The sequence below is a fragment of the Scyliorhinus canicula genome, chromosome 9 (genome assembly GCF_902713615.1).
Source record: "Scyliorhinus canicula chromosome 9, sScyCan1.1, whole genome shotgun sequence".
Taxonomy (NCBI): Eukaryota; Metazoa; Chordata; class Chondrichthyes; order Carcharhiniformes; family Scyliorhinidae; genus Scyliorhinus; species Scyliorhinus canicula.
In genome coordinates this window covers 50,392,868-50,418,182 of record NC_052154.1, presented here as the reverse complement: position 1 = coordinate 50,418,182, position 25,315 = coordinate 50,392,868, and the positions used below count along the sequence as shown (strand labels likewise).

Below are 25,315 nucleotides of genomic sequence, written 5' to 3'. Positions count from 1 at the left end.
TTATTAACTGTCAGTTTATAGTTTATATTTGCCAAATGAGCTCATACAGTACACCGGTTCTTAGTTAAAAATTTTGTACAAATGGATCCTCAAGACCCAGTCTCTGCCCCAGATGTCCTCTTACAACTATGGGCAGCACAATGGTTAGCACTGCTGCCTCACAGCGCCATGGACTCGGGTTCAATTCTGGCCTTGGATCACTGTCTGTGTGGAATTTTCACTTTCTCCCTGTGTCTGCGTGGGTTTCCTCTGGGTGCTCCGGTTTCCTGCCACAGCCCAAAGATACATAGGTTAGGTAGATTGGCCATGATAAAATTGCCCCTTTCTGTCCAGGGATGTGCAGGTTAGGTGTGGCTATAGGAATATAGTGGCGGTGTGGGTCTAGGTAGGGTGCTCTTTAAGACGTTTGGGGAGTTTTGATGGGCTGAATGGCCTCCTTCTGGAATGTAGGGATTCTATGAGCAGGGGTTGGGCCACCAGCTACCCATAGGTAACCAGGTCATAGTGGTGCGCATAACCTTCAAACGTTCCCCAGTATATGTGGCTAACCTGGCCGTGGTACCTCGCAGCCCCATGGTCAAGATACCCATCTGGAGACGCCAGAAGGTCTGTTCCCCCACGCCGGAGATGGCAACTCCCGTATCCACCTCCATTTCTAGGGAATGGCCATTGACCAAGAGTGTTATCCTTATCGGCCTGAGGGGTGATGATGCAGTTTAGCATGCTGACAAACTTGCAAGGCCAGCACCTGAGATGGCTTCGGCTTCCGGCCTGGGTGGCACACGTACTGCTGATTTTGACAACTTTACCTGGGTTGTGTCCTTTGACCACACTTACAGCAGCCTTGAAGCTGACACTTCGACCTCTGGGGCGGGTTCCCTGGTACTTATAGGGTTATCCGGCCACCTTTTGAGATGCCAGAATGTCCTGGCTGAACGTTGAGTTGGTGGTGGCTGAGGCAAATGGGAGCCTTCGCTGGGAATGCTGGCTTTATGTATGAGGGTCCTTCCCCAGCACCCCAGTTGAGAACTGTCCATCATTGCTTGGAGTTCTTGGGGCCCCTTTCCCAGCATTCTCCAAGGATCATGTTCATTCTCTATAGCCTTTACAGTCCAGGATGGGTTTTCACATAATAATAGAATTTACAGTACACAAGGTGGCCATTCGACCCATCAAGTCTGCATCGGCCCTTGGAACGAGCATCCTACCCAAGCCCACGCCTCCACCCTATCCCAATAGCTCCACCCAACCTTTTGGACACTAAGGGGAAATTTACATGGCAAATCCCCCTAACCTGCACACCTTTAGACTATGGGAGGAAACCAGAGCACCCGGAGAAAACCCACGCAGACACAGGGAGAATGTGCAGACTCCACACAGACAGTCACCCGAGGCCAGAATAAAATCCGGGATCCTGGAGCTGAGAGGCAGCAGTGCTAATCACTGCAGCCCCAAAATGTTCTGCCAACATTTTTTAAAATATTGCGACATTGTTGACCCCACACACCAGCTGGTTGAGCAAAACTTGCAGTATTACACCAGCTTATTTAATGTAGCCATGAATACTGTCACGGGCTTCCCAGGGGTCCTCCCAACCATGTTGAATCTGTGATGCTGGAGAATTATGGACGGCTTTGGACTGTAACGAGTCTTTGCTAGATCCACAAGCTCATTAAATGTTATAGTGTTAGGAGCTGCAGGGTAACTTAAACTCTTAAAAATGCTGAACGCCGGGGCCCCGCATGCTGTCAAAAGGATTAATGTATATCTGCCATCCCCTTCTATCCTGTTGGAGGGGAAGATGTAGCTCATACTGGGGCCAGTGCTCCATGTCCACAACGTGAGGCTCGAGCTTCTGAAACAAGGCCATTTCCAGGTTTTTCTTTTTGCTTTGTTTCTTACCGGAGTTATCGCTGGGGAATTGCGAAAAGGCTGCCATTCTTGATCCTCGTCGCCAATGTAATAATTTCAGGAGTTGCAGAGTGAAAGGGCAAACTGGTTTCTTTTAAACTGACACACAAAACAAACACCACAGACCAGGATGAAAGGGGACTGCTGGTCCTGGTTTGGAAGCTACGTTTAAAGATTCTGCAAACAAACCCCAGCCGGGGGGGGCGGTCAGCCCACCCGCCCGCCATGGGAACTTGTCTTCTATGAAGCACATGGGGAGCTCAATCAGCGATCCCCTCAGGTGCTTGTGAGGGTTATCACAGATAAAAGTAAGCTGAACACTTTGGCTACTATAGTATCAAGTTACTAACCTGGAAAATTAATTTTCTTCGATTTAGCCAAAAAGGTAAGTTACCTTGTGTTTGTGTCCAATCCACTTTATTTTGAAGGTAATATAGAATCCTGGTTTGTTACTTAATTTTTGCCGAATGTGAAGTTTGAATTTCTTGGCCAATCTCAAGTCCAGATTTATAACCGGACTCCACAAAACCCACAGAGCAATATAGATTCTGTTGTAAGGATGTCGGGTGCGTGAGTTTTCTCAGTTGTTTGCTTCATTGACATTAAGAGTTGGGCACATCTACAACAAAGCAAAAAATGTCCAATTGGTTAGCAGACTGCATATCTTTGTTCCTTGGTTGTTTGTGTCTTATGAGAATAATATGGTCAGGAAGCAGAGAAAGTTGCTGGGCAGCAGAATGTGCTATAAACGTTATTTTTCAGTTGTGCATTCTATGAAGTAGGTATTTGGGCATTCCTGTCACTGATCAAAAAATGGTCTCACTGGTTATTAGTCTATCTAAAAGTGTTGCCAGTTGGCAAAAGCAGGGCCCTTGATATCAGAAACCCATTTCACTAGGACAGTTGCTTCTCTGTGGACCAATTTTAAACAGGTGGCCTTATAATTTAATTGCAAGGCTGTGTTTCTCACACCTTTTACTGTGGATGCACTACACATTCCCCCAGTGTTGCCTTCTTCTACTTCTCCAACCTATACCTGCTGTTTGAACCTCTCAAGTTAAAATCTACAAATTTGTATTTATTGTAGGCTAAATATTGCATAAACAAAAAAAATCTAGTCACATTGTGAGATTACAATGCATAGGTTAGCAAATTTACAATTGAACAAATCCTCGCCACCGAAATGTATTCGTTCTTGGAATGTAAGAATTTGGGCTGGTCATGTTTATCGTGCAAAACAAATTGCCCTTTGAAGATGGTGATGGTCTTTCTCCTTGAACCACTGCAGTCCTTGTATTGGTGGTCTCTACCTCTTTGACCAAGCCTTTAGTCATCTGTCCTAATCTCTCCTGTGACTTGATGTTATTCTTGTGAAACACTTTGGTTTTTTATCCTTTTACTTTAAATGCGCTATATAATATGCTGCCGATGGTGCAGCCATATTGGCATTCAGCAAAGCATTTCCCAAACACAATAGAAGGATGACCAGATCAAGAGATTGGTGACTTAGTCCTGACATTGCAGCCCCTATTATTTTTGGTGGTGGAGATTGTCCGGCTGTGAATTGTATTTGAGATAAACTTGGTTAGTTGTTGCAGTGCATCGTGTATATAGTATGTTCTCAAGCCAGGTTGTGTCAGTGCTGAAGAGCATCGATATTGACCCCAGTGGCAGAGGTGACAATCTAACAAACTGTTTTGATGATGTTGAGCTTTTGAATATCTTTGCGGCCGCGTGCATCTCAGTGATGCATTTTCCATCACATTTCTGATTTTGACATTTGGAGGCACTGATGGGTTGGGAGTTGACCACCACTAAGCAGGTCGCCCAGCCTCTGCTCTACTCTTGTTATAGTGCCGGTAAAGCTGGTCCACTTAACCTTCTAATCATTGGGATTACCCAATATGTTAATGGTGGTGCAATTGAAGGACACCATTTGGACAGCACAGTAGCACAGTGGTTAGCACTGTTACTTCACATCTCCAGTGACTGGGTTCGATTCCCGGCTTGGGTCACTGTCTGTGCGGAGTCTGCACGTTCTCCCCGTGTCTGCGAGGGTTTCCTCCGGGTGCTCCTCACACAAGTCCCGAAGGACGTGTATGTTAGATGAATTGGACATTCTGAATTCTCCCTCTGTGCACCCGAACAGGCGCCGTAGTGTGACAACGAGAGGACTTTCACAGTAACTTCATTGCAGTGTTAATGTAAACCTACTTGTGACACTACTAAAGATCATTATTATCATTTACTTTGTTAATCCTTATTTCATTTTTAAAAATTCAAAGTTGCTCTCAGTTGGAAAAATTAGGTCAAAGTTTTATCATTCAGCTAATGTCGATCCATTCTTTGAAGAAACTGAAGTTGATCAGGTGGGGTGCACTTATAGTGATAAATTTTCCATTGAAAGATCTGTTGACCTCGGGCAGGAATTTCCGATTCCAGGCCTTGGCAGCATTAGCATTATTTGTATTTGGTTGAAAAGTCTTTTTAAAGAATATATGTGAATCCTACTAATTAGTTCCAGTGTCCCAATCACTGAATGAAGCTGGAGTGGACATTCTGCTATCGGTCCTCCAGCAACGCTGCTGTGAGCCACCCACAAGTCAAATTGTGAAAGAATTCCTTCTTCCCATGTTCAAACTGTTTCACCTCCAATCAACAGAGCTGAGATCGTGAATTTAGCATGGGCAGAAGCTATGGGTGGGATTCTCCGGCCGCATCCGCCTGGCGAACTGAGAATCCCACCCACGGTCAATGGAATCCCCCACTGTATGCAGCTTGCCCGTGGTGTTCTTGCAGCGGGTGGGGCAGGAGAATCCAGCCCTATGACTGGGATTTTCCAGCCCGCCATGGTGGGTACCGCTACAGGAGATGCGACCAGTCAGCCAAAGGTCCATTGGCTTTAGGCAGGACTGGAAAATCCCAGCCTGTATCCTGTGTTCCATCACTTCGTTGGGCATTGGTACTGCAACACGATACAATATTTTGCCCTAGGCAATATCATTAAGAGATGAACTGTTGAATGATAAAATTAGCTCAATGCTACTGCAATGTTCTATTAAGTCTGCAATCTTCAAGTGTGGGAATACTCTGCATTTGAATAGCATGTAATAATCTCTCTCATTTTGATTATCTTTTCTAGCCCAAGCTATCGTTCTTTCATTGAACCAACTCAAACTTACTGGATGTTGCTAAAGATTTTATGATTAGTTTTACTTTTCTCCTGAAAATGACTCTTCTTTGGTATTTCTTTTAATCATTTTAAAGGACACAAACTCCGTTCTGTAGCCACTATGTGCCCATCCTTTGAAGCTGAACTAAATGTTCTCAAACTCAGAATACTATTTGACCCTGAGCTGAGTTTCCTACTTCATACCTGGTTGATCACAAAGACCGTGTACGTCTACCTCCCTAATATCAGTGATGCCAGAATAACCTTTTCACACAGTACTATGACCCCTTGGGCTAGTGCACGGCTAATTCCAGCCCTACTTTTAGAGTTGCAGCACGATTGAAATTAACAGTTTCTTTAGCCCTTGGCTACACAATAACAAACCAGGGGCGAAATTCTCTGATACCTCGGAGAATCGCCCGGGGCCGGTGAAAATCCCGCCCCCACCGTGGCCGGAATTTTATTTCGCCCCACCCTCTATGTGCACACACACAAGACTGACAAACAAATACAGAAGGGAAAAGAGGGCTGTAAAAATGATGACAATAAAAAGGATAAGAGTCTTTGTTTCAGATGGTTGTTTTCTAGCACACCTTCCTTCAGTTTAAGCTTTCAACCCGTGATTTATGCTTTCAGTCTGTAATGGTTTTCGCTGTGGATTCACCCAGGTTCTCCATAAATTCACAAATACAGCAGCCTTGCATTTTATTCTGGAGAGAGAGAGACTTACACAGCTTTTTCTCTTGAGCGTCCAGGACCCTCCTGTCCTTTCCTTCATCCTCTAAAACTCCCAGTTGTGTAGGACCCAATCACTGCCTATTACCGGGTAGAATACAACCTGCTGACCAATTCATTGGCCACCAGCTAACGAAATCCCTCTGATCTCTCTCGGGTGCCAACACGTCTTGAGTTTTACTGTTCAAAGTCAAAACAGTGTACTACTTTGATAACGTTTGAGCTCCGCACTTACTCTGCTTGCCTTAAAAGCAGATGTCCATTTAACATTCATGGATCAAAAATAACAGCAAAATTAAAGAAATGAGAAATAAGGAAATCAACAGGAAGGGCCCTTACGATTCAAGTCTGGAATGCACTGCCTGGAAGTGTGGTGGAGGCAGGTTCAATCGAGGCATTCAAGAGGACATTGGATGATTATTTGAACAGAAACAATGCACAAGGGTAGTGGCAAGAGGCAGGAGAATGACATTTAAGTCATAATCCTCATTTGGTGAGCAGGTGTGGACCGGACCTACCGAATGGCCTCCTGTTCCATAACAATTTGGTGATTCTGTGATCTATTGTTGAAATGCTCATCCATGTCATTGCTACCTCCATATTCAACTACCCTCACACTCTGCTGGCTGGACTCCCATCTTCCATTCTCCATCAAATTCAGCTGATGCAAAATTCTGCTGCAACACCCTATCTTTCACTGCGTTCCATCAATCCATCATCCCTGCCCTCTCTGACTAACATTATCTCCTGGTCATGTAGAACTTCAGTTTTTAAATACTCCTTCTTGAGTTAAAATCCCTCCATGGTCCTAGTCCTCCCTACTCTGTAACTGCCTACAGCTCTCCAACCACCCAAGACCGCTATACACCAATAATTCTGCTCTCTTGTGCTATTTTGATCATTCCATTAACAGCTGGCATGCCAAGGTCTAGGCTCTGGAATTCTTTTAGAATCATAGAACAGAATCATAGAATCCCTACTGTGCAGAAGGAGGCCAATCAGCCCATTGAGTCTGCACCGACCTTCTGAAAGATTACCGTACCTAGGTCCAAGACCCCACTCTATCCCCGTAACCCCACATAATCCTTTGGACACTAAGGGCAATTTTGCACAGTCAATCCACCTAACCTGCATACCTTTGGACTGGGAGGAAACCATAGCACTTGGAGGAAACCCACGCAGCCACGGAGAGAATGCAATCTCCACACAGTCACCCAAGGCTGGAATTTAACGCAGGTCCCTGGCACTATGAGGCAGCAGTGCTAACCACTGTGTCACCGTGCCGGCCCATAAACATCTCTGCCTCGCTATCATCTCTTTACGTTGTTCCTGAAAACTTACTCTTTGACCAAATCTTTAGTCACCTGCTGTAATACCTAATTGTGTGGTTCGCTGCCACATTTGATTTGATAACACTGGTATGAAATGCCTTGATATGGATGTACTATGTTAAAGGTACTTTGAATGTTTCTTGATATGACTCAACAGAAGTATTTCATTAAAAAAAATAAATTTAGAGTATGCAATTATTTTTTTTCCCACTTAAGGGGCAATTTAGCGTGGCCAATCCACCTACCCTGCAGATCTTTGGGTTGTGGGGGTGAAATCCATGCAAACAGGAGGTGAATGTGTAAACTGCACACGGACAGTGACCCCGGGGCCGGGGTCGAACCCGTGTCCTCAGCGCCGTGAGCTGCCCAAACAGAAATATTTTATATACTGTTTCTAAAAGAGCAATGCATAACCAAATGTTCCAACCCTTCAAGGCTGCAGTTACATGGCAACTCTTTGATCTGAGACTGGTAGCAGCCCACTTGCAATGTTAATTGACATTGTATTGCAGTCTGAGGTCAGCGTGACCAGTTGGCAGGCGTTTTTTAAATTAGGTTTTGCACTGGGCTGCAAATGGTCTCCTGGATGATGTTTCATACTGATGTGCTTTGACAACTTAAATTATACCGTCACATCTCATGTTGATTCATATTCAGGTGTAAATCAATTAGATGTTAAAATGCAGTACCATGACAATTAGTTGACAAGCCATCACAATCAAGGTAGAGATACTGCAGATAATGTTTGCTGTGTGTCTGTGTCACACATATATAAATACATCCTTATTACAATAAAAACAATAAAACATCTCCAGATCCTTCACAGGAGAATTATCAAACAAAATTTGACACAGAGCCAAAGAGAGGACATTAGGATAGATGATCAAATACTTGGTCTAAGAGTTATGTTTTAAGAAGCATCTTAAAGATGGAAATAGGAGTATTGAGGGGGAAAAGATTAGGAAGGGAATTCCAGATTTTAGGGTCTCAGCAGCTGAAGGAATGGCTGAAGAAATTATTAAAATTGGCTAAGCGAGGGCAGCACGGTGGCCTAGTGGTTAGCACAACCGCCTCACGGCGCTGAGGTCCCAGGTTCGATCCTGGCTCTGGGTCACTGTCTGTGTGGAGTTTGCACATTCTCCCCGTGTCTGCATGGGTTTCGCCCCCACAACCCAAAAATGTGCAGAGTAGGTGGATTGGCCAGGCTAAATTGCCCCTTAATTGGAAAAAATAATTGGGTACTCTAAATTTAAAAAAAATAAATAAAAATTGGCTAAGCTTAAAAAGCCAGAATTGGAGGAGTGCAAGAGGGTTTTCAAGCTGGAAGAAGCTGCAGTGATGGGGAGTGACAAGGCCATGAAGAGATTTGAAAATGGGATGAGAATTTTAATATTGAGGCATTGCTGAACTGGGAGCAAGCACTGAATTAATGGTGAATGGGGCTTGGTGCAATTTAGAATATGGGCAAAATTTTGGATGAACTTCAGTTTTGGAGGTGGAAGATGGTAGAATGGTCAGGTGTTGGAATACCCAAATCTGGGAGTAACAAAAGAATGGATCAGGATTTCAGCAGCCTATGAAGTGAGATAGGGGTTGTGCAGTGTTTCATATAGGGGGTCAGGAAAATACATTTATTGTCCGTCTTTATGTTCATCTTTGCAAAGCTTCTGCTGTCACAAGTTGCACATTGCCATTTGTACCGCCACATCATTGTTATTAATAATTCGCTAAAACATTGGATTATACCTGGTAAATTTCATTATCAGAATGGGACAGTGATCATTGACTTGCTTGTTTTAGAAACTCTTTTTTTAAACTAATTATGTATTTTCGGTAGTTTGTATGATAGCCGTGTCTGCATTAGTAGAACTCTTGTTCGGAGTCAGAAGGTTGTGGGTTCAGGTCCGACTCGGACCTCAGCACTAAAGCCTAGGCTGCCTTCCAGCACAGTTCTGAGAGGCTGATACACTTGCAGCTGTCATCTTTCGAATGAGACATTAAAACCAAGGCTCCGTCTGCCCATAGGGAGGTCCTCAAAGATCTCGCTGGCACTGCTTTGAAGAAGAGTTAAACCCTGTGTCCTGACCAATATTTATTCCTCAAATCAATAGCACAAAAACCTATTATCTAGTCATGATCACATTGCTCTCTGTGAGAGTTGCTGTGTTCAAATTGGCTGCTGCATTTCCTATGTACCAACAACGACTGCATTTCAAAAGCACTTAATTGGTTGTAAAGTGCTTTGAGATGTCAGGTCGTCATGAAAGGCATATATCAATGTAAATCTTTTAAATTAAATTGCTGACTAAATATTGTTTCCATGCTCGGAAAAAGCTATACACTGGAAAATCTAAAAAGTAGAAAGCTAAGTGGGTTTTTGGACATGCATCTTACTAATGGCTCCAGTTTTGCTAGGGCTTCTTTATGCCACACTGGGTCAGATGCTGCCTTGATGTCAAAGACAGTCACTTCACCTCACCCCTGGAGTTTGCGCTCTTTTGTCCATATTTGGACCAAGGCTGCAATGAGAGCAGAAGCTGAGTGACCCTGGCGGAATCCAAACTGAGCAGATTCTTGCCGAGTAAATACCGCTTGATAGCACTGTTGACAACACTTTCCACTACTTTGCTGATGATCGAGAGTAGACCGATGGGGTGGTAATTGGCCAGGTTGGATTTTTCCTGCTTCTTGTGGACAGGACGCACGTGGGAAATTTTCCACATTTCTGGGTAGGTGCCAGTGTTGTACATGTACTGGAACAGCTTGACTAGGGGTGCAGCTATTCTGGAGCACATGTCTTCGGTACTCTTGTTGGAATGCTGTCAGGATCCATTGCTTTTGCTCTATCCAGTGCTTTCAGCTGTTTCTTGACATCACATGGATTGAATCGAACACTGACATCTGTGATGCTGGGATGTCTATAAGAGGCCGAGATGGATCATGCACTCAGCCTTGTCTTTTGCACTGATATGCTGGGCTCCTCCATCATCGAGGATGGGGATATTTGTGGAGTCTCCTTCTCCAGCTAATTGTTTAATTGTCCACCACCATGTGGCACGGCAGCACAGTGGTTAACACCGTTGCTTCACAGCGCCAGCGACCCGGGTTCGATTCCCGGCTTGGGTCACTGTCTGTGCAGAGTCTGCAATTTCTCCCCGTGTCTGCGTGGGTTTCCTCTGAGTGCTCCGGTCTCCTCCCACAAGTCCAGAAAGACGTGCTTGTTAGGTGAATTGGACAGTCGGAATTCTCAAACAGGTGCCGTAGTCACCTTTTCACAGTAACTACATTGCAGTGTTAATGTGAGCCTACTTGTGAAACTAATGAAGATTATTATTATTATGACTGGATGAGGCTGGACTGCAAAGCTTAAGTCTGATCCGTTGGTTGTGGGATCACCTAGCTCTGTATTACATGCTGCTTACACTGTTTGGCATTCAAGTACTCCTGTGTTGCAGTGTCAGCAGGTTGGCACGTCGTTTTTAGGGATGCCTAGTGTTGCCCTTGATATGCTGTCCTGCACTCTTCTTTGAACCAGAACTGATTCCCCGGCTTGATGGTAATGGTAGAGTGGATATATTCCCAACCACGAGGTTACCGATTGTGGTTCTATACAATTCTGTTGCTCTGTTACTGGAATTTGTTTTTCACTATCTAATGATAAAGGAGATGTTGCAAATAAATATTTTTTATTGAAAAAGGAACCTTGTGCATGTACACATTTATGAATTAAAAAGCACACTTAGATGGTGTGATACAAATGTTACCCTTGTAGAAATCTGATGAAGAATTTAATAACCATATAAATTTAGTCTCTGAAGGCCTAATGCAGTTTCCCCAAAGTTAAGCAAGACCCAGTCAGTTGGTCCACATTGTAAGGAGAGTCCGGCTTTTCAGTAATTTTCTCTGTACACTGAACATCCTGTTACACTGATATCCATCACTCAGATCATTGTGGTCACAATGGTCCAAGTAGCTCACATTTTTAGTAGCAAAAGTGATTTGCTGATTAACGGTCTACATGTGTGCACACACACTCACACACACGCATACAATCACTCATGCACACAATAACTCCCGTACGCACAATCATTCCCGTATGCACAATCACTCCCATATGCACAATCACTCCCATACGCACAATCACTCAAACACAGACAATCGCACACAATCACACACACGCAATCACACACACACAAACGCACACTGAATCACGCACGCACAATCACACAAATGCAGAGTTGAACACAAATACACAATCAGGCACACGCACAATCATACACGCACAATCGTGTGCACACTCAGTCACACACATGCACATAATCACACACACACAATCACACACAATCTTGGTCCAACAGTACCACATGAGTTACATTGAAGATGCCAGTAGTTCAGCTTCATTTCTGTATGTAATAAATTTTGCTGCAAATGTTTAATATTAGCGTCCCTAGTTGCCAATTCCCTGATGTGTATATAGAAAAAGCATTCTAAAAGCCACATGATCTTTGCTACCGTATTTGAACAAGCCTATTTTAGAGGATTAGCACTTTTTAATGACCTTAATCCTCTGTAAAGTGTTTTTTTTTTACATTCTTCTGAATTTTGGATTTTGCAGCAATAATAGTTTGTAAATGCAGGACAAGCACGTGTTTCTAAATTAGCCAAGTGTTTATATCTAGAATAAGTTGATGCAGTGACATTTATTAAAACTATTTAAAGAGTCTACAACATTTGATTCTACAGAGAGGCTGTTATAAAATAAAGGTCATATTGTGCCGCTGCAAAAGCCATTAGGGATCAGTGTGGGGTAGTATTTTCTTATCAAGTGGCCTTGGAAGAAAGATGGTTTGGGGATTTGCTGTACTTCTGCATAAAAATGTGTGTACCAATGACAGTGTATCTTGGGTAGAAATATATTTGTTTGATATTTAAAGTGAAAGCACAGCATAATTTCCACAGACATACTTTGACATTATTTCAATTGAATTGTATTTTGAGAATTCAGTTATCAAACAAAACAATGTGATAGCATTCTCAACTGCTGTCAGTTGGGAGGGTGCCAAACAGAGGGATGGAGTATTGGAATACGTGGCACCCCGAGTAACTGCTAGCACTGGATCCAGTTACTAAATCTTCTTCATTTGAGATATAGAACATGGAACATACAACATACAGTGCAGAAGGAGGCCATTTGGCCCATCGAGTCTGCACCGACCCACTTAAGCTCTCATTTCCGCCCTATCCCCATAACCCAGGAACCCCTCCTAACCTTTTTGGTCACTCAGGGCAATTTAGCATGGCCAATCCACCTAACCTGCACGTCTTTGGACTGTGGGAGGAAACCGGAGGCCCCGGAGGAAACCCACGCAGGCATGGGGAGAACGTGCAGACTCCGCACAGATAGTGACCCAGCAGGGAATCGAACCGGGGACCCTGGCGCTTTGAAGCCACAGTTTAATCCACTTGTGCTACTGTGCTACCCATATGTTTGATGAAGGGAATAAAACATCATAATTTTTTTTATTTTAGTCATTTTTTAATGCTTTTAAATTGGTAAATGAAATCAGATTTGATAGATTACTTGGAAGTGTCGATAATTGTAGGGAAATTTTCTGAAGCCTATCATTCAGCCATGAAGTAGTTCCTATTTGGAAAAAATGTATATTATTTGTTACAGTTAATTTTATCATTGTTAATGCTAGCTTGATAACATCTCAGCATGGTCTAAAATGGTTTGCCCTTATTCATCAAGTAAATTGGGAATTGAGTTTCATAATCTTCCTTTCCTTTGCAGATGGTGACGATGACCCACAAGTTTCATGGGTAGCTTCATCGCCCTCCAGTAAAGATGTTGCATCACCCTCCCAGCTGCTAGGAGAGGGCTGTGATCTTGGTCTTGTGGATGAAGAAGGAGGGACCGGTTTGCCCTACCCATGTCAATTTTGCGACAAATCATTCAGCCGTTTGAGTTACCTTAAGAGGCATGAGCAAATCCACAGTGACAAACTTCCCTTCAAGTGTACGTTTTGTAGCCGTCTATTCAAACATAAACGAAGTCGTGACCGTCACATCAAACTTCACACGGGAGACAAAAAGTACCATTGTCATGAGTGTGAAGCAGCTTTTTCTCGCAGTGATCACCTCAAGATCCACTTGAAAACTCACAGCTCAAGCAAGCCATTCAAGTGTACAATTTGTAAACGTGGGTTCTCCTCCACAAGTTCATTACAGAGTCACATGCAGGCTCACAAGAAGAACAAGGATCATGTTAGCAAGCTTGATAAGGAAATGAAGAAAGAAGATGTTGTCTGCGATTATTGCGATGAGACATTCAATCAAGCTGAAGACTTGGAAAAACATATAGCAACAAATCACCCACAGATTTGTGAGAAAGCAGAATTGCAGTGCATCCATTGCCCTGAAGTATTTGCAGAAGAAAATGCACTGATCAATCACATTGATCTTGCCCATGGGAATAAGAAACATAAGTGCCCAATGTGCCCAGAACAGTTTCCTACAGTGGAAGAAGTCTATTGCCACTTGGATAGCCACAGACAACCAGATTCCAGTAATCATAGCATAAGTCCTGATCCTGCTACGGGAAGTGCAGCTTCAATGAGCAGTACAACCCCAGATTCCAGTGCTTCAGTCGAACGAGGCTCCACACCAGATTCTACCCTAAAGCCATCCAGAAGTCACAGGAAACCTTCAGGGTCCTTGGAAAGAGAAGGAAGCCAAAACTCCTGGTCACCAAAAGTGACCTATAGCTGCCCATATTGTTCTAAACGTGATTTCAGTAGCTTGGCTGTCCTAGAAATTCATTTAAAAACTATTCACTCAGATAAACCTCAGCAAAGTCACACGTGCCAGTTCTGCCTTGATTCACTTCCCACTTTGTATAACTTAAATGAGCATGTCCGGAAAGTCCACAAAAATAATGTTTTTCCAGTAATGCAGTTCACCAGTGCATCTACATTTCACTGCAACTACTGCCCAGAAATGTTTGCAGACCTAAATAGTTTGCAGGAACACATACGGATTACACATTGTGTTCCAAATGCGCTCTCTCAAGATGGAAACCATACTTTCTTCTGTTCCCATTGTTCACTGGGATTTCTTACAGAATCTTCACTCTCAGACCACATTCAGCAGGCTCACTGCAATGCAGGAAATCCCAAGCTGGAATCTCCAGTACTACAAGCCACACAGTCCTTCATGGAAGTTTACTCCTGCCCTTACTGCACCAATTCACCCATTTTTGGAACCATTCTTAAGCTCACAAAGCACATCAAGGAAAACCATAAGAACATTCCACTCGCAGTAAACAGTGGCCGAAAATCGAAGTCAGAGCACAGTCCCGTTTCTTCTGATGCAGAAGTCTCTTCTCCCAAGAGACAGAGGTTGTCAGCAAGTGTACCTTCACTATCAAACGGTGAATACCCATGCAATCAATGTGACCTCAAATTCTCCTCTTTTGAAAGTTTCCAAAGCCATCTGAAGTCACATCTGGAAATTCTTCTAAGGAAGCAGTCTTGTCCACAGTGTAAAGAGGATTTTGATTCCCAGGAGTCCCTATTGCAACACCTTACCATACACTACATGACCACCTCTACTCATTATGTCTGTGAGAGTTGTGACAAGCAATTTTCCTCAGTGGATGACCTGCAGAAGCACTTGCTGGATATGCATACTTTTGTGCTCTATCACTGCACATTGTGCCAAGAAGTGTTTGATTCCAAGGTCTCCATACAAGTGCATTTGGCAGTGAAGCATAGTAACGAAAAGAAGATGTATCGTTGCACGGCCTGTAATTGGGATTTCCGAAAGGAGGCAGATCTTCAGCTTCACGTCAAGCATAGCCATTTAGGCAATCCAGCAAAGGCCCGTAAATGTATATTCTGTGGTGACACGTTCAGTACAGAAGTGGAATTGCAATGCCACATCACAACACACAGCAAAAAATACAACTGTAAATTTTGCAGTAAGGCTTTCCATGCTATTATTTTGCTAGAAAAGCACTTGCGGGAGAAACACTGTGTGTTTGACAACAGTAGCCAAAATGGTACTGCAAATGGTATTGTATCGTGCAACAAAAGAGTGGAGACTGATCTCCAAAACATATTGATGAAAAACCAGGAAGCCCTAAACAGCCATGAAGCTAGTGAAGATGATATTGATGCTTCAGAACCAATGTATGGCTGTGATATCTGTGGTGCAGCATACACTATGGAGGTCCTTCTTCAGAATCACAGGTTGAGAGATCACAACATTCAACCTGGAGAAGATGATTGTTCACGGAAAAAAGCTGAATTCATCAAGGGGAGCCATAAATGCAACATCTGTGCCAGGACTTTTTTCTCGGAGAGTGGCCTCCGAGAGCATATGCAGACCCATCGTGGACCTGCAAAGCACTACATGTGTCCTATTTGTGGTGAGAGGTTCCCTTCACTTCTAACACTGACTGAGCATAAGGTCACGCATAGCAAAAGTCTTGATACGGGAACTTGCAGGATCTGCAAAATGCCACTGCAGAGCGAGGAGGAATTCATTGAGCATTGTCAGATGCATCCAGACCTGAGAAACTCTCTCACGGGGTTCCGTTGTGTAGTTTGCATGCAGACAGTCACGTCTACTCTTGAGCTGAAAATTCATGGAACATTCCACATGCAAAAATTATCAGGAAACTCTGCATCATCATCTCCAAATAATCAGAGTCATCAGAGACTCTACAAGTGTGCTTTATGTCTGAAAGAGTTTAGGAGCAAACAGGACTTGGTGAAACTTGACATCAATGGCTTGCCCTATGGCTTATGTGCAGGATGCATGAATAGAGGTACCAATGGCCAATCTTCAAATGTAACTCAACAGGAAAACAATGAACGAACCAGTGCCAGTCTTCGGTGTCCTGATTGTGCGGTTAAGTTTGAAACTGTGGAGGATTTGGAGAGTCACATTCAGATAGACCATAGAGAAATGACACCAGAAACAAGTAGCCAGAAAAAGTCATCGCAGGCATCACCCGCTCCAAGGGTAAGAAAATAAAAATTCATTAATATTAGGAACAGAAAGAGAAATCAATATTAATACGGTATTCCTTAGGAAGGATAGTGTATGCAAATATGTAAATATAATACACTCTTTGGGGGGTGGGGGGGGGGGTGGTTCTTTTCTTTATTGATTTAGTTGTGTAGATACAGGTTTTTGGAAAAAATCTTGAAAACATTTCAACCGGTGCAATTAATAACTGAAAGGTGAATTTTCAAGTTGAGTTGATTTAAGAGTATGTATAACTTTAAAACAAGGTCTTGTGGCGCGGTGGGTAGCATCTCTGCCTCTGAGCCGAAAGCTCCGGGTTTGAGTCATAGAATTATAGAATTTACAGTGCAGAAGGAGGCCATTTGGCCCATCGGGCCCTTGGAAAGAGCACCCCACTCAAGCCCACGCCTCCACCCTATCCCAGTAACTGCACCTAACCTTTTTGGACACTTAAGGGCAACTTATCATGGCCAATCCAGCTAACCTGCACATCTTTGGACTGTGGGGAGGAAACCGGAACACCCGGAAGAAACCCACGCAGACACTGGGAGAACGTGCAGACTCCATACAGACAGTGACCCAAGCTGTGCTGCCTCAGTACTCGATGGCCAAGGCCGGTGTGTTCATAACACAGCCACCAGGTTGAGTATCAACCTGCAAATCCATGCCAACATGGCAGTGGCTGGCATTAAGAGTGGGAGACACTCCTGGCCAAAACCATGGTTTTAATTCCTGTTCTGGCTGAGTTAAATTTGGAAGGGCACCACGGACAAAAATACTGTCCAGCAAAACAGTACTGTCCAGCAAAACAGTGCAAGTTGAAGCATCAGCTTCAGTGCGTGAAGGACCTGCATTCAGGCAAAGCGCACATGAATGACAACTTTAAATAAACAGTGCTGAATGAGTACACTTAATAAATAAATGAGTAAATAATAGTTTCCTTCATCTTATAATTGTCGGACAGAAGAAGACCTATCAGTGCATCAAATGCCAGATGACTTTTGAGACTGAACGGGAAATACAGATCCATGTTGCAAATCATATGATTGGTAAGAAAAATGTTTTCATTTTATCATTTGAATTTTCTGGTAAGGTCACTCTTTGAATGCAATGTTTGATTTATTTGTTTATTTGGCAGTACATTCTTTGCTGAGCTACAAGCTGCAGTACGTGTTTAATTGTAATGTGAACATTCCATGAATGTTCTCATGGATTCCTTGGGTAGGGCTGAGTAGAGTGGGGAAGGAATGCAGAATGGATCAAACTATGGTTTGCTAAACACGTCTTTTTTTCACATAATTTTTCCATAGTGTGTGTTTGTGTGGATATAATTGGTGACCCAGACTATTTCTGCGTCAGCACTTCTACTTTCTGCTCCATTACACTTTTGGGTTTTAACATTAACTCTAATAATATTAGAACTACTGGCTAGGAAAGTTCTTGGACCGGCTCCTGCTTTGCCAGCATAGGTTTTGACAGGGATTCCACTGCACTTCTCGCAGAGTAATGACAACAAAGAGGGGGCAGATGCAAAAAAATGTCCCATGCAGTGTTCAGCTTTTCCATCGCTCCGAGAGCCAAACCACACCAAGCAAAGTGTATGTGTGTGTTTGTATGTGGACATTGGGTGAACTCAAGGTGGGGCTCACTTGTGATGATCCCTCTCCACTGCATGCATATAGTTAAACAGTATGGTGATACTCAATTGGGGAATGCACTGTGGGCTGCCACTGACTTTGAACTGCATTGAACCAGCACGAGGAGGACAGAAAAGATAGAAAAAAGAAGTCTTAAAGCAGTGATAGATGAAGTGCACGGTTTTGGTAATATTAATGAATCTACAGTAATCTATGTATTTTGTTTTGTATTAATATGTTAGCCACTTTAATACAGTAGAGTAAGACATCTCGCATGAAAGCAAAAAATGCTCAAAATATTCAGCAGGTCAGGCAGCATCTGTGGAGAGAAACCTTCAGATCAGTGACCTTTTGATGACTTGTACTACATCTGGCACATTGCTTCAACAACAGCAAAGCGCTGAAATGTATTTTTAGTTTTTAGTTCAGTAGTTAGGTTACTGGCAAACTGGATGTTTTGTCTTAAAATAAAATTTTAACAAGATGTGACTAGTTTGGCATAGTTGCAAGGAATATTGTGCATGAAACCAAGTATGAACATTTATACTGTAACTATAACATTCCGAAATTGATGGTTGATCAGAGAATAGTGTTGGATTTTCCTTAGAATTTCTACCTGATTTGGTGCCGTGAATGGGTAGATTAGGGAGGGCTGTTGCATATCACCACAAGATTGTCAGCCCCTTTAAATGGGTGATGAAGTAGGCATGGCTAATCCCTCTGACCTATTTTCCCAACCTCCACTCCAAACTTTTTATACAGCCAAAATGTACAATTGACAAGAAGAAGAACAGTAAGATAATGTTTGAGGTGGGTACTGCTTGCGGGGGGAGGTTGTTTGGGTTACTGCAACTGAGCAGTGGTGTTACTTTCCTTACACAGAGTGCTGTGGAGTTCAATCAGTTGTATTGCTACTTTTATTCAGCTCTGTTAGAAGTATAGCTTTGGATTGGGGACATGAATTTCCCAGTGGGAAATCCCTCTATTCCTTTACTATAAATAGTAGATGGAGCATGCTAGATTGGAGCCACTTAGAGTGAGGTGTCACAGAAATTCTTTTCTCTTTGTATGCACATCTCAACTTACTGAGGTTCAGAGAAGAGGGAAGATCTTTTATTAATCATAACTGCTTCTCAGAAGACTGTTAATCTACTAACCCCATCCCACCCACTGGCTTTGGAAAAAGTTGTCAGCTGCTGGCAGCAGAAGGGCGACCTACTTCAACCAGGTAAACAGCATTGTCTCTACCAGTTAAGGTCACTACTGCTTTGAAATTCTTTGCCACTGGATTCTTCAAGGTAGTATCTGGTGACCTTTCCCACATTATGCAGGCCACAACTCATCACCGCAGCAAAAAGGTCACTGATACTCTGTTCAGGAGGACTGCACAATTCATATTCTTCCCAGTGGAATCAGAGAAGCTATGGGAAAGAGCGAGTTGCAGCCTGGATGGTTCCCAAATGTGCAAGCAGCAACTGACAGAAGCAGATAGCACTCAAAACCCTGTATGTCAACCACCTAACTTTTATGAGTGGGAAAGGCTTTCATTCTATTAATGTTCATCTGGTGTGCACGGTGCCAATCACCTTATTCTGCATGTGAGGGGGAGATGGTGGCATAATGGTATTAGTAATCCACAGACCCAACAGCAATGCTCTGAGGACCTGGGTTCGAATCCCACCACTGCAGATGGTGAAGTTTGAACCAAATAAAATTTGGAGTTAAAAAAATTAATGATGACCATGGAACCATTGTTGATTATCATAAAAACCCATCTGGTTCATTAATGCCCTTTAGGGAAGGAAATCTGCCATCCTTACCTGGTCTGGCCTACATATGACTCCAGATGCACAGCATTGTGGTTGACTCCTAACTACCCTCAGCAAGCCACTCAGTTTAAGGGTAATTAGTGATGGACAATAAATACTGGCCCAGCCAGTGACACTCACATCTCTGGGAGTTCATCCCATTTATTTTCTAAAATATTAGGCCCTAAAGTCTTCATCCCTCACATGCCTAAACTCTTTCTCTCTCTCTCTCTCTCTCTCTCTCTCTCTCTCTCTCCTCCTCTCCTCTCCTCTCCTCCCCCCCCCCCCCCCCCCCCCCCCCCAATGCCCATACACGAGAAAACAAGAAGTTGGAGCACGAATGGTCTACATACACCGTCAAGCCATTCAATACGATCATGGCTTTTTAAAAAATATATTTTTATTCAGCAAGGTTTTTCATTATAACAAGGTAAAAACAAAACAATAACATATAACAAACACCATTGCAAAATACACCTACCCACAACCACCACTCCAACCCCCCCATAAATAACAAAACTTAACACAAACCAACACCTCCCTCAACAACTGGCGATGCACAATGCCATGAAAAAGGAGATGAAAGTCAGCCACCGTGAGTAGAACCCTTCCACCGACTCCCCCCCCCCCCCCCCCTCATGGTATATTCCACTGTCTCAAGAAACAAAAGTTCCATCAGATCACTCAGCCAGGCCAAGGTACTGGGTGGTACCGGGGACCTACACCCAAGTCGAACTCGCCTCTGGGCTATTAATGAGGCGAAGGTAAGAACGTCCACCTTCACCCCGTCTGCAGCAGCGGCGAGTTTGACACACCGAAAATAGCCACCAACAGACACGGCTCAAGCGGATTACTCAAAATCCCCGACACGCTGCTGAAAAAGGAGACCCAGAAGCTTAGAACAAGACCAGAACACGTGCATATGATTTGCCAGTCCTCTAGCACAGCGATTGCACCAATCTTCCACATCTGGGAAGAACCCACTCATCTGCACCCTGGTCAATGTGCCTTGTGCGCCACCTTGAACTGGATCAAGCTGAGCCCAGCACAAGTGGAGGTCGAGTTGACCCTGTGAAGAACCTCATTCCACCTGAAGTAACCTGAACTCAGGGTATTCGTACACATAGTTGTGGTGGGGGCCTTGTGCAAGAACTGGATTTGTGGTGTAAATTTTGGCTCAAAGCCAAACCTTTTCAAATAGGTACTCCCACTCGACCCTATCAAACGTTTTTTCAGTGTCTATTAAAATAATCACCTCTGGGAAGGGGGACATAACGTCATTTGAAAATCTCTGTATGTTGGCCGACAACTTCCGGCCATGAGCAAAACCACTCACCATTCGAATCCCATGTCTGCACTCCCAGTCGGCAGCCTGCTGCCTCAGCTGGTGCACCAAAAGACGACTGGCCTTTTCCCCATATTTGTAGAATGTTCCCCTCGAGGGCCGCAGCTAGTTCACCACCTTGCCTGTCGAGAGCAAATCAAAATTCATCTGCAATTTCTTCCTGCTTGCCAATAACTCCGGTCTCGGGGCAATCGAGTACTGGTGGGCCACCTCGAGAATGGAATCCACCAGCTTTTGCTTCTCCACCCTTCCAGATTTATCCCTATGCACTTTGTAGGATATTTATCCCCCCCCCCTAATAACTGCTTTCAAAGCCTCCCACAATGTGGAAGGTGAAACAGCCTCATTCCTATTGAACCCAATGTATTCCCCAATGGCGGAGGATATACACTCACAGAATCCCTTGTCCACCAGTAACGCCGTGTCCAATCTCCACAAAGATAGCTGAGCGGGGCCCAACTCCAACATCAAATCCACAAAGTGCGGAGCAAAATCCGAGGTAACAATCGCTGAATATCCCGTCCCTTCACTCCAGGGAGAAGAGATCTATCCACCAAAAAGAAGTCAATCCGGGCGTAGATCCGACCGACGTGTGAGAGAAAAGAAAACTCCTTATCCCTGGGATACCTGAACCTCCACGGGTCTGCACCCTCCCCCCACCCTTTCCATAAATACCAATATCGTCTTCACAACCCCTGGTGGACTCAGAGACTTAGGACTTGATCTATCCAACCTAGGATCCAAAACGCAATTGAACTCTCTCCCCATCCCCCCACCAGAATAATTGATGTGAATCCAGATCCTGAATAGAAGCTGTATCATCCCATTTCAGTGCATTCACATTGACTAGTACCACCCACATACCCGCCAACGATCCAGTGATAATTGCATACCTCCCGCCTGGGTCTGCCAATATTTTAGCAGCTGAAAAAGATAACTTCTTCTAGATCAACACTGCAGCCCACCGGGTCCTGCCATTGAAACCCAAATGGTGTACCTGCCTCACCCAGCCATTCCACAACCTTGTTTGTTCCCTGATCTATAAATTGGTCCCCTGTAAAAACAACACATCAGCCTTCAAACTTCTCAGATGCGCAAACACCCGTGACGTTTTGACAGGGCCGTTTAGCCCCCTTACATTCAAAGTTATCAACCGGACAGCAGCACCCCCCCCCCCCCCCCCCCCCCCCCCCCCACACACACACACACACACACACACACACACACACATCGTGTGAGGTAGTCCAGCCGCAACTTAGCGAGCGTCAATTTCAGGCCTGCAAAACTCCTCGTAAGACCAGAACAAAAAACAAAGAATTTGTCACTGTTAGCATTCAACCCTCCCCACTCCCCTCCTTCCCACCCCACTTTCCAACCATACCACACCTCAATCAACAAACAACAGCCCAAGGGAGAACAAAGGCCCCTTACCTCCCTCACTCCCCACCACCAACTCCAGACGAATCAAAAACAAAGATCTTTCGCTCATCAGCTTAAGAAAAACCTGAAGAAATGAGCTGCGGATACCCGTACTCCTCCGTTCCCATTAAATAACTTCATAGCTAACAAGGTGACCCCTGCACAGGGTAAAAACCAGAAAAGTAATCATACCAACAACCAGCCCCCTGTCCACATCCAACTTTAAAGGATAGGGGGAGAAAGAAAACTTAACACACATTTAACAACCCCATAAATATGAACTATAATCTCCAGTTGTGTCCTGAGCAAATCCCCCAGCAAATTCCCATAACCGTACTCCCTCACCCACAACACAAAATTCCCACAATAAATACAGATACAAATGCACCTAACAATTCACAAATTAGTTCGCCCCCCATTCCCTGTTTCGTTACAAACTCATCCACTTCCTCCGGTGCATCAAAGTAATAATCTCTCTCTTGAAGTTACTCGATGACGAGCCGGTACACCACACCAAATCGCACATTATTTTTAGTTTTATTTTTAACCCTTACGCCTTCTAACCAGATCTGCTCCCATGTCCTGATATATCCTGATAGCGTGGCCCTTCCATTTCGAGTCTCGATGGTCCTTCGTCCACCTCAGAACGTGTTCCTTGTCTGGTATCTGTGAAACCTATCGATGATCACCCAGATCGGGGCTTCTGACCTAGCGACCAATGGGCCCGGTCCAATTCAGGAGGGGATGGCAATCCCCTCTCCCTCACCATCATCCCAAACATCTTGGACATATAGTCTGTAGGATTTGGGCCCTCCAGTTTTGCCATCTGAGGCAGTTTTCCAGATCGTCCACCTTGGCCTTCAGCAATGCCATCTCCATCTCCAGGGAAACAATCTTGTCACTCTGGTCTGAGAGTGCCAGCTCCACCCTTTGTATCACCACGCCTTGCCCCTCAATCTTCCAATCTATCTTCTCCAAGGCCGCATGGATGGGAGCTAGAGCCCCTTCCATAGCCTTCTCAAGGTCCTCGGAGACCGCCTGCCGTTGCTTTTTGAATTCATCCACCAAGAAGCTTGCCAGCATCTCAACCATCCACGGAGTGGCCAAAGTCATAGCAGGAGCCTCTGCCATTTTATCCACCAACGAGGCTCGAGGGGCATCTGAGTCCGACGACATTTCTTTGTCCCTCTGCTGCCTTGCATTATACTTATTGGGCATTACTTTGATCTGGGGCCCTTATCCCATCAACCTACCCAAATTTCCCTCCAGAACATCACCCATAAACTGGGCGAGAAGGGCCAAAAGCAAAGTACCCTGCCAGGAGCCACTGCGTATGCGACTGCTCACCACATAACCACCACCCGACGTCGCACAGTGCGATTATATTTGAACAGAGGTTTCAGCTCAATGTTCCTGCCCACTTCCCGTATCCCTTGATTCCCTGAGAGACCAAAAATCCCTCTATCTTAGCCTGAAATGGGTTCAACATCGAGCATCTATTCTCTACCCTCTGGGGTAGAGAATAGATGCTTGATGTTGAATCCATTTCAGGCTAAGATAGAGGGATTTTTGGTCTGGAGTAGAGAATTCCAAAGATTCATGACCCTTTGAGTAAAGTAATTTCTTCTCATCCCAGTTCTAAATGATCTTGCGACTGTGTCCTCATGTTTTAGATTCCTTAACCAGTCGAAACAACCTCTCAGCGTTCACCCTTTCATGCCCTTTCAGAATCTTTATTTATTGAGATTGAGCCACTCATTTGTCTAATCTTGGGAGGCCCAGTTTACTCAGTTTCTCACCATAGGACAACCCTCTCATCCCAGGGACCAATTTAGCGAACCTTCACTGTGATACCCCCAATGTAAGTGTATCTTTTGTTAAATGTGGAGACCAAAACTGCACGCAATACTCCAGATGTGGTCTCAGCAAAACCCTGTACAATTGTAGCAAGACTTCTTTATTCCTGTCCTCCAATCCCTTTGTAGTAGGCCGACGTGCAATTTGCATTTGAAATTGCTTGATGTACTTGCATGCTAACTTTCTGCATCCTTGCATTGACACACCCAAATCCCTTTGAACCTCAAAACTTACAAGTTTCTCACCTTTCCAAAAATATTCTGCTTTTCTATTCTTACAACCAAAGCGTGTAGCTTCACATTTCCTTACTTTGTACTCCATCTGCTATCTTGTTGCCCACTCACTTAACTTGTTTGTATCTCTTTATGTCCACCCGACAGCTTACCTTTCCACCTAGCTTTGTATCATCAGCAAATTTAGATACATTACTCTCTGCCTCTTCATCTAAGTCTTTAATATAGATTATAAATAGCTTACACTCCAGCACTGATCCTTGCAGCATTCCATTGTGCACTGCCTGCCAATTTGAAAATGGTCTGTTTATGCCCACTCTGTTTCCTATCCAGTGAGAGATCCTCGATCCATGCTAATATATTGCCCCCAACATGGTGAACCCTTGCCTATAATCTTGCCTATTAACCTTTTGTGTGGCACCTTATTAAAAGCATTTAGGAAATAAATACACGCCAACTCATACCAATCATGCTCCCACCTACCCCAAATGGCCCCTCATACTCTCCGTACCAAACCTTGCTTCCTAGACATTCACATGGCCCCTTATTGCTCATACGATATCTTACTCACAACTCACATCCATCCCCATTGTTCATTATAGCCCAATATGCCAATTTGGTGGCAACTCTTGTCTCCCCGCCCTTTGCCCTTACACACCCTCCATGCTAATTCACCAAGTGTCCACCATAGGCCTATCTCAGGAGTCATGCTGACTTTAAATGAAATGAAATATAGTATATCATGGACTTCACTGGATTTTAAAAAAAGCTCCATTCATGAAATCTCATTCAGTATGTTTAAATTCCCTCAGGTACTTAATCCCTTGTAAG

General features: G+C 44.1%; 1 protein-coding gene across 3 annotated transcripts in view; it reads left to right on the top strand.

Moving 5' to 3' along the window:
- The window catches only part of znf423 (zinc finger protein 423), a 423,129-nt gene that overhangs the window by 191,688 nt on the left and 206,126 nt on the right, over positions 1–25,315 (top strand). For 2 of the 3 annotated variants that reach the window (XM_038806675.1, XM_038806673.1), the window contains exons 4-5: positions 12,944–16,179; positions 17,150–17,234. In XM_038806675.1, the coding sequence (XP_038662603.1) occupies positions 12,944–16,179; positions 17,150–17,234 (3,321 nt within the window). The remainder of the gene's footprint in view (positions 1–12,943; positions 16,180–17,149; positions 17,235–25,315) is intronic. The other variant, XM_038806674.1, reaches the window with a different exon arrangement.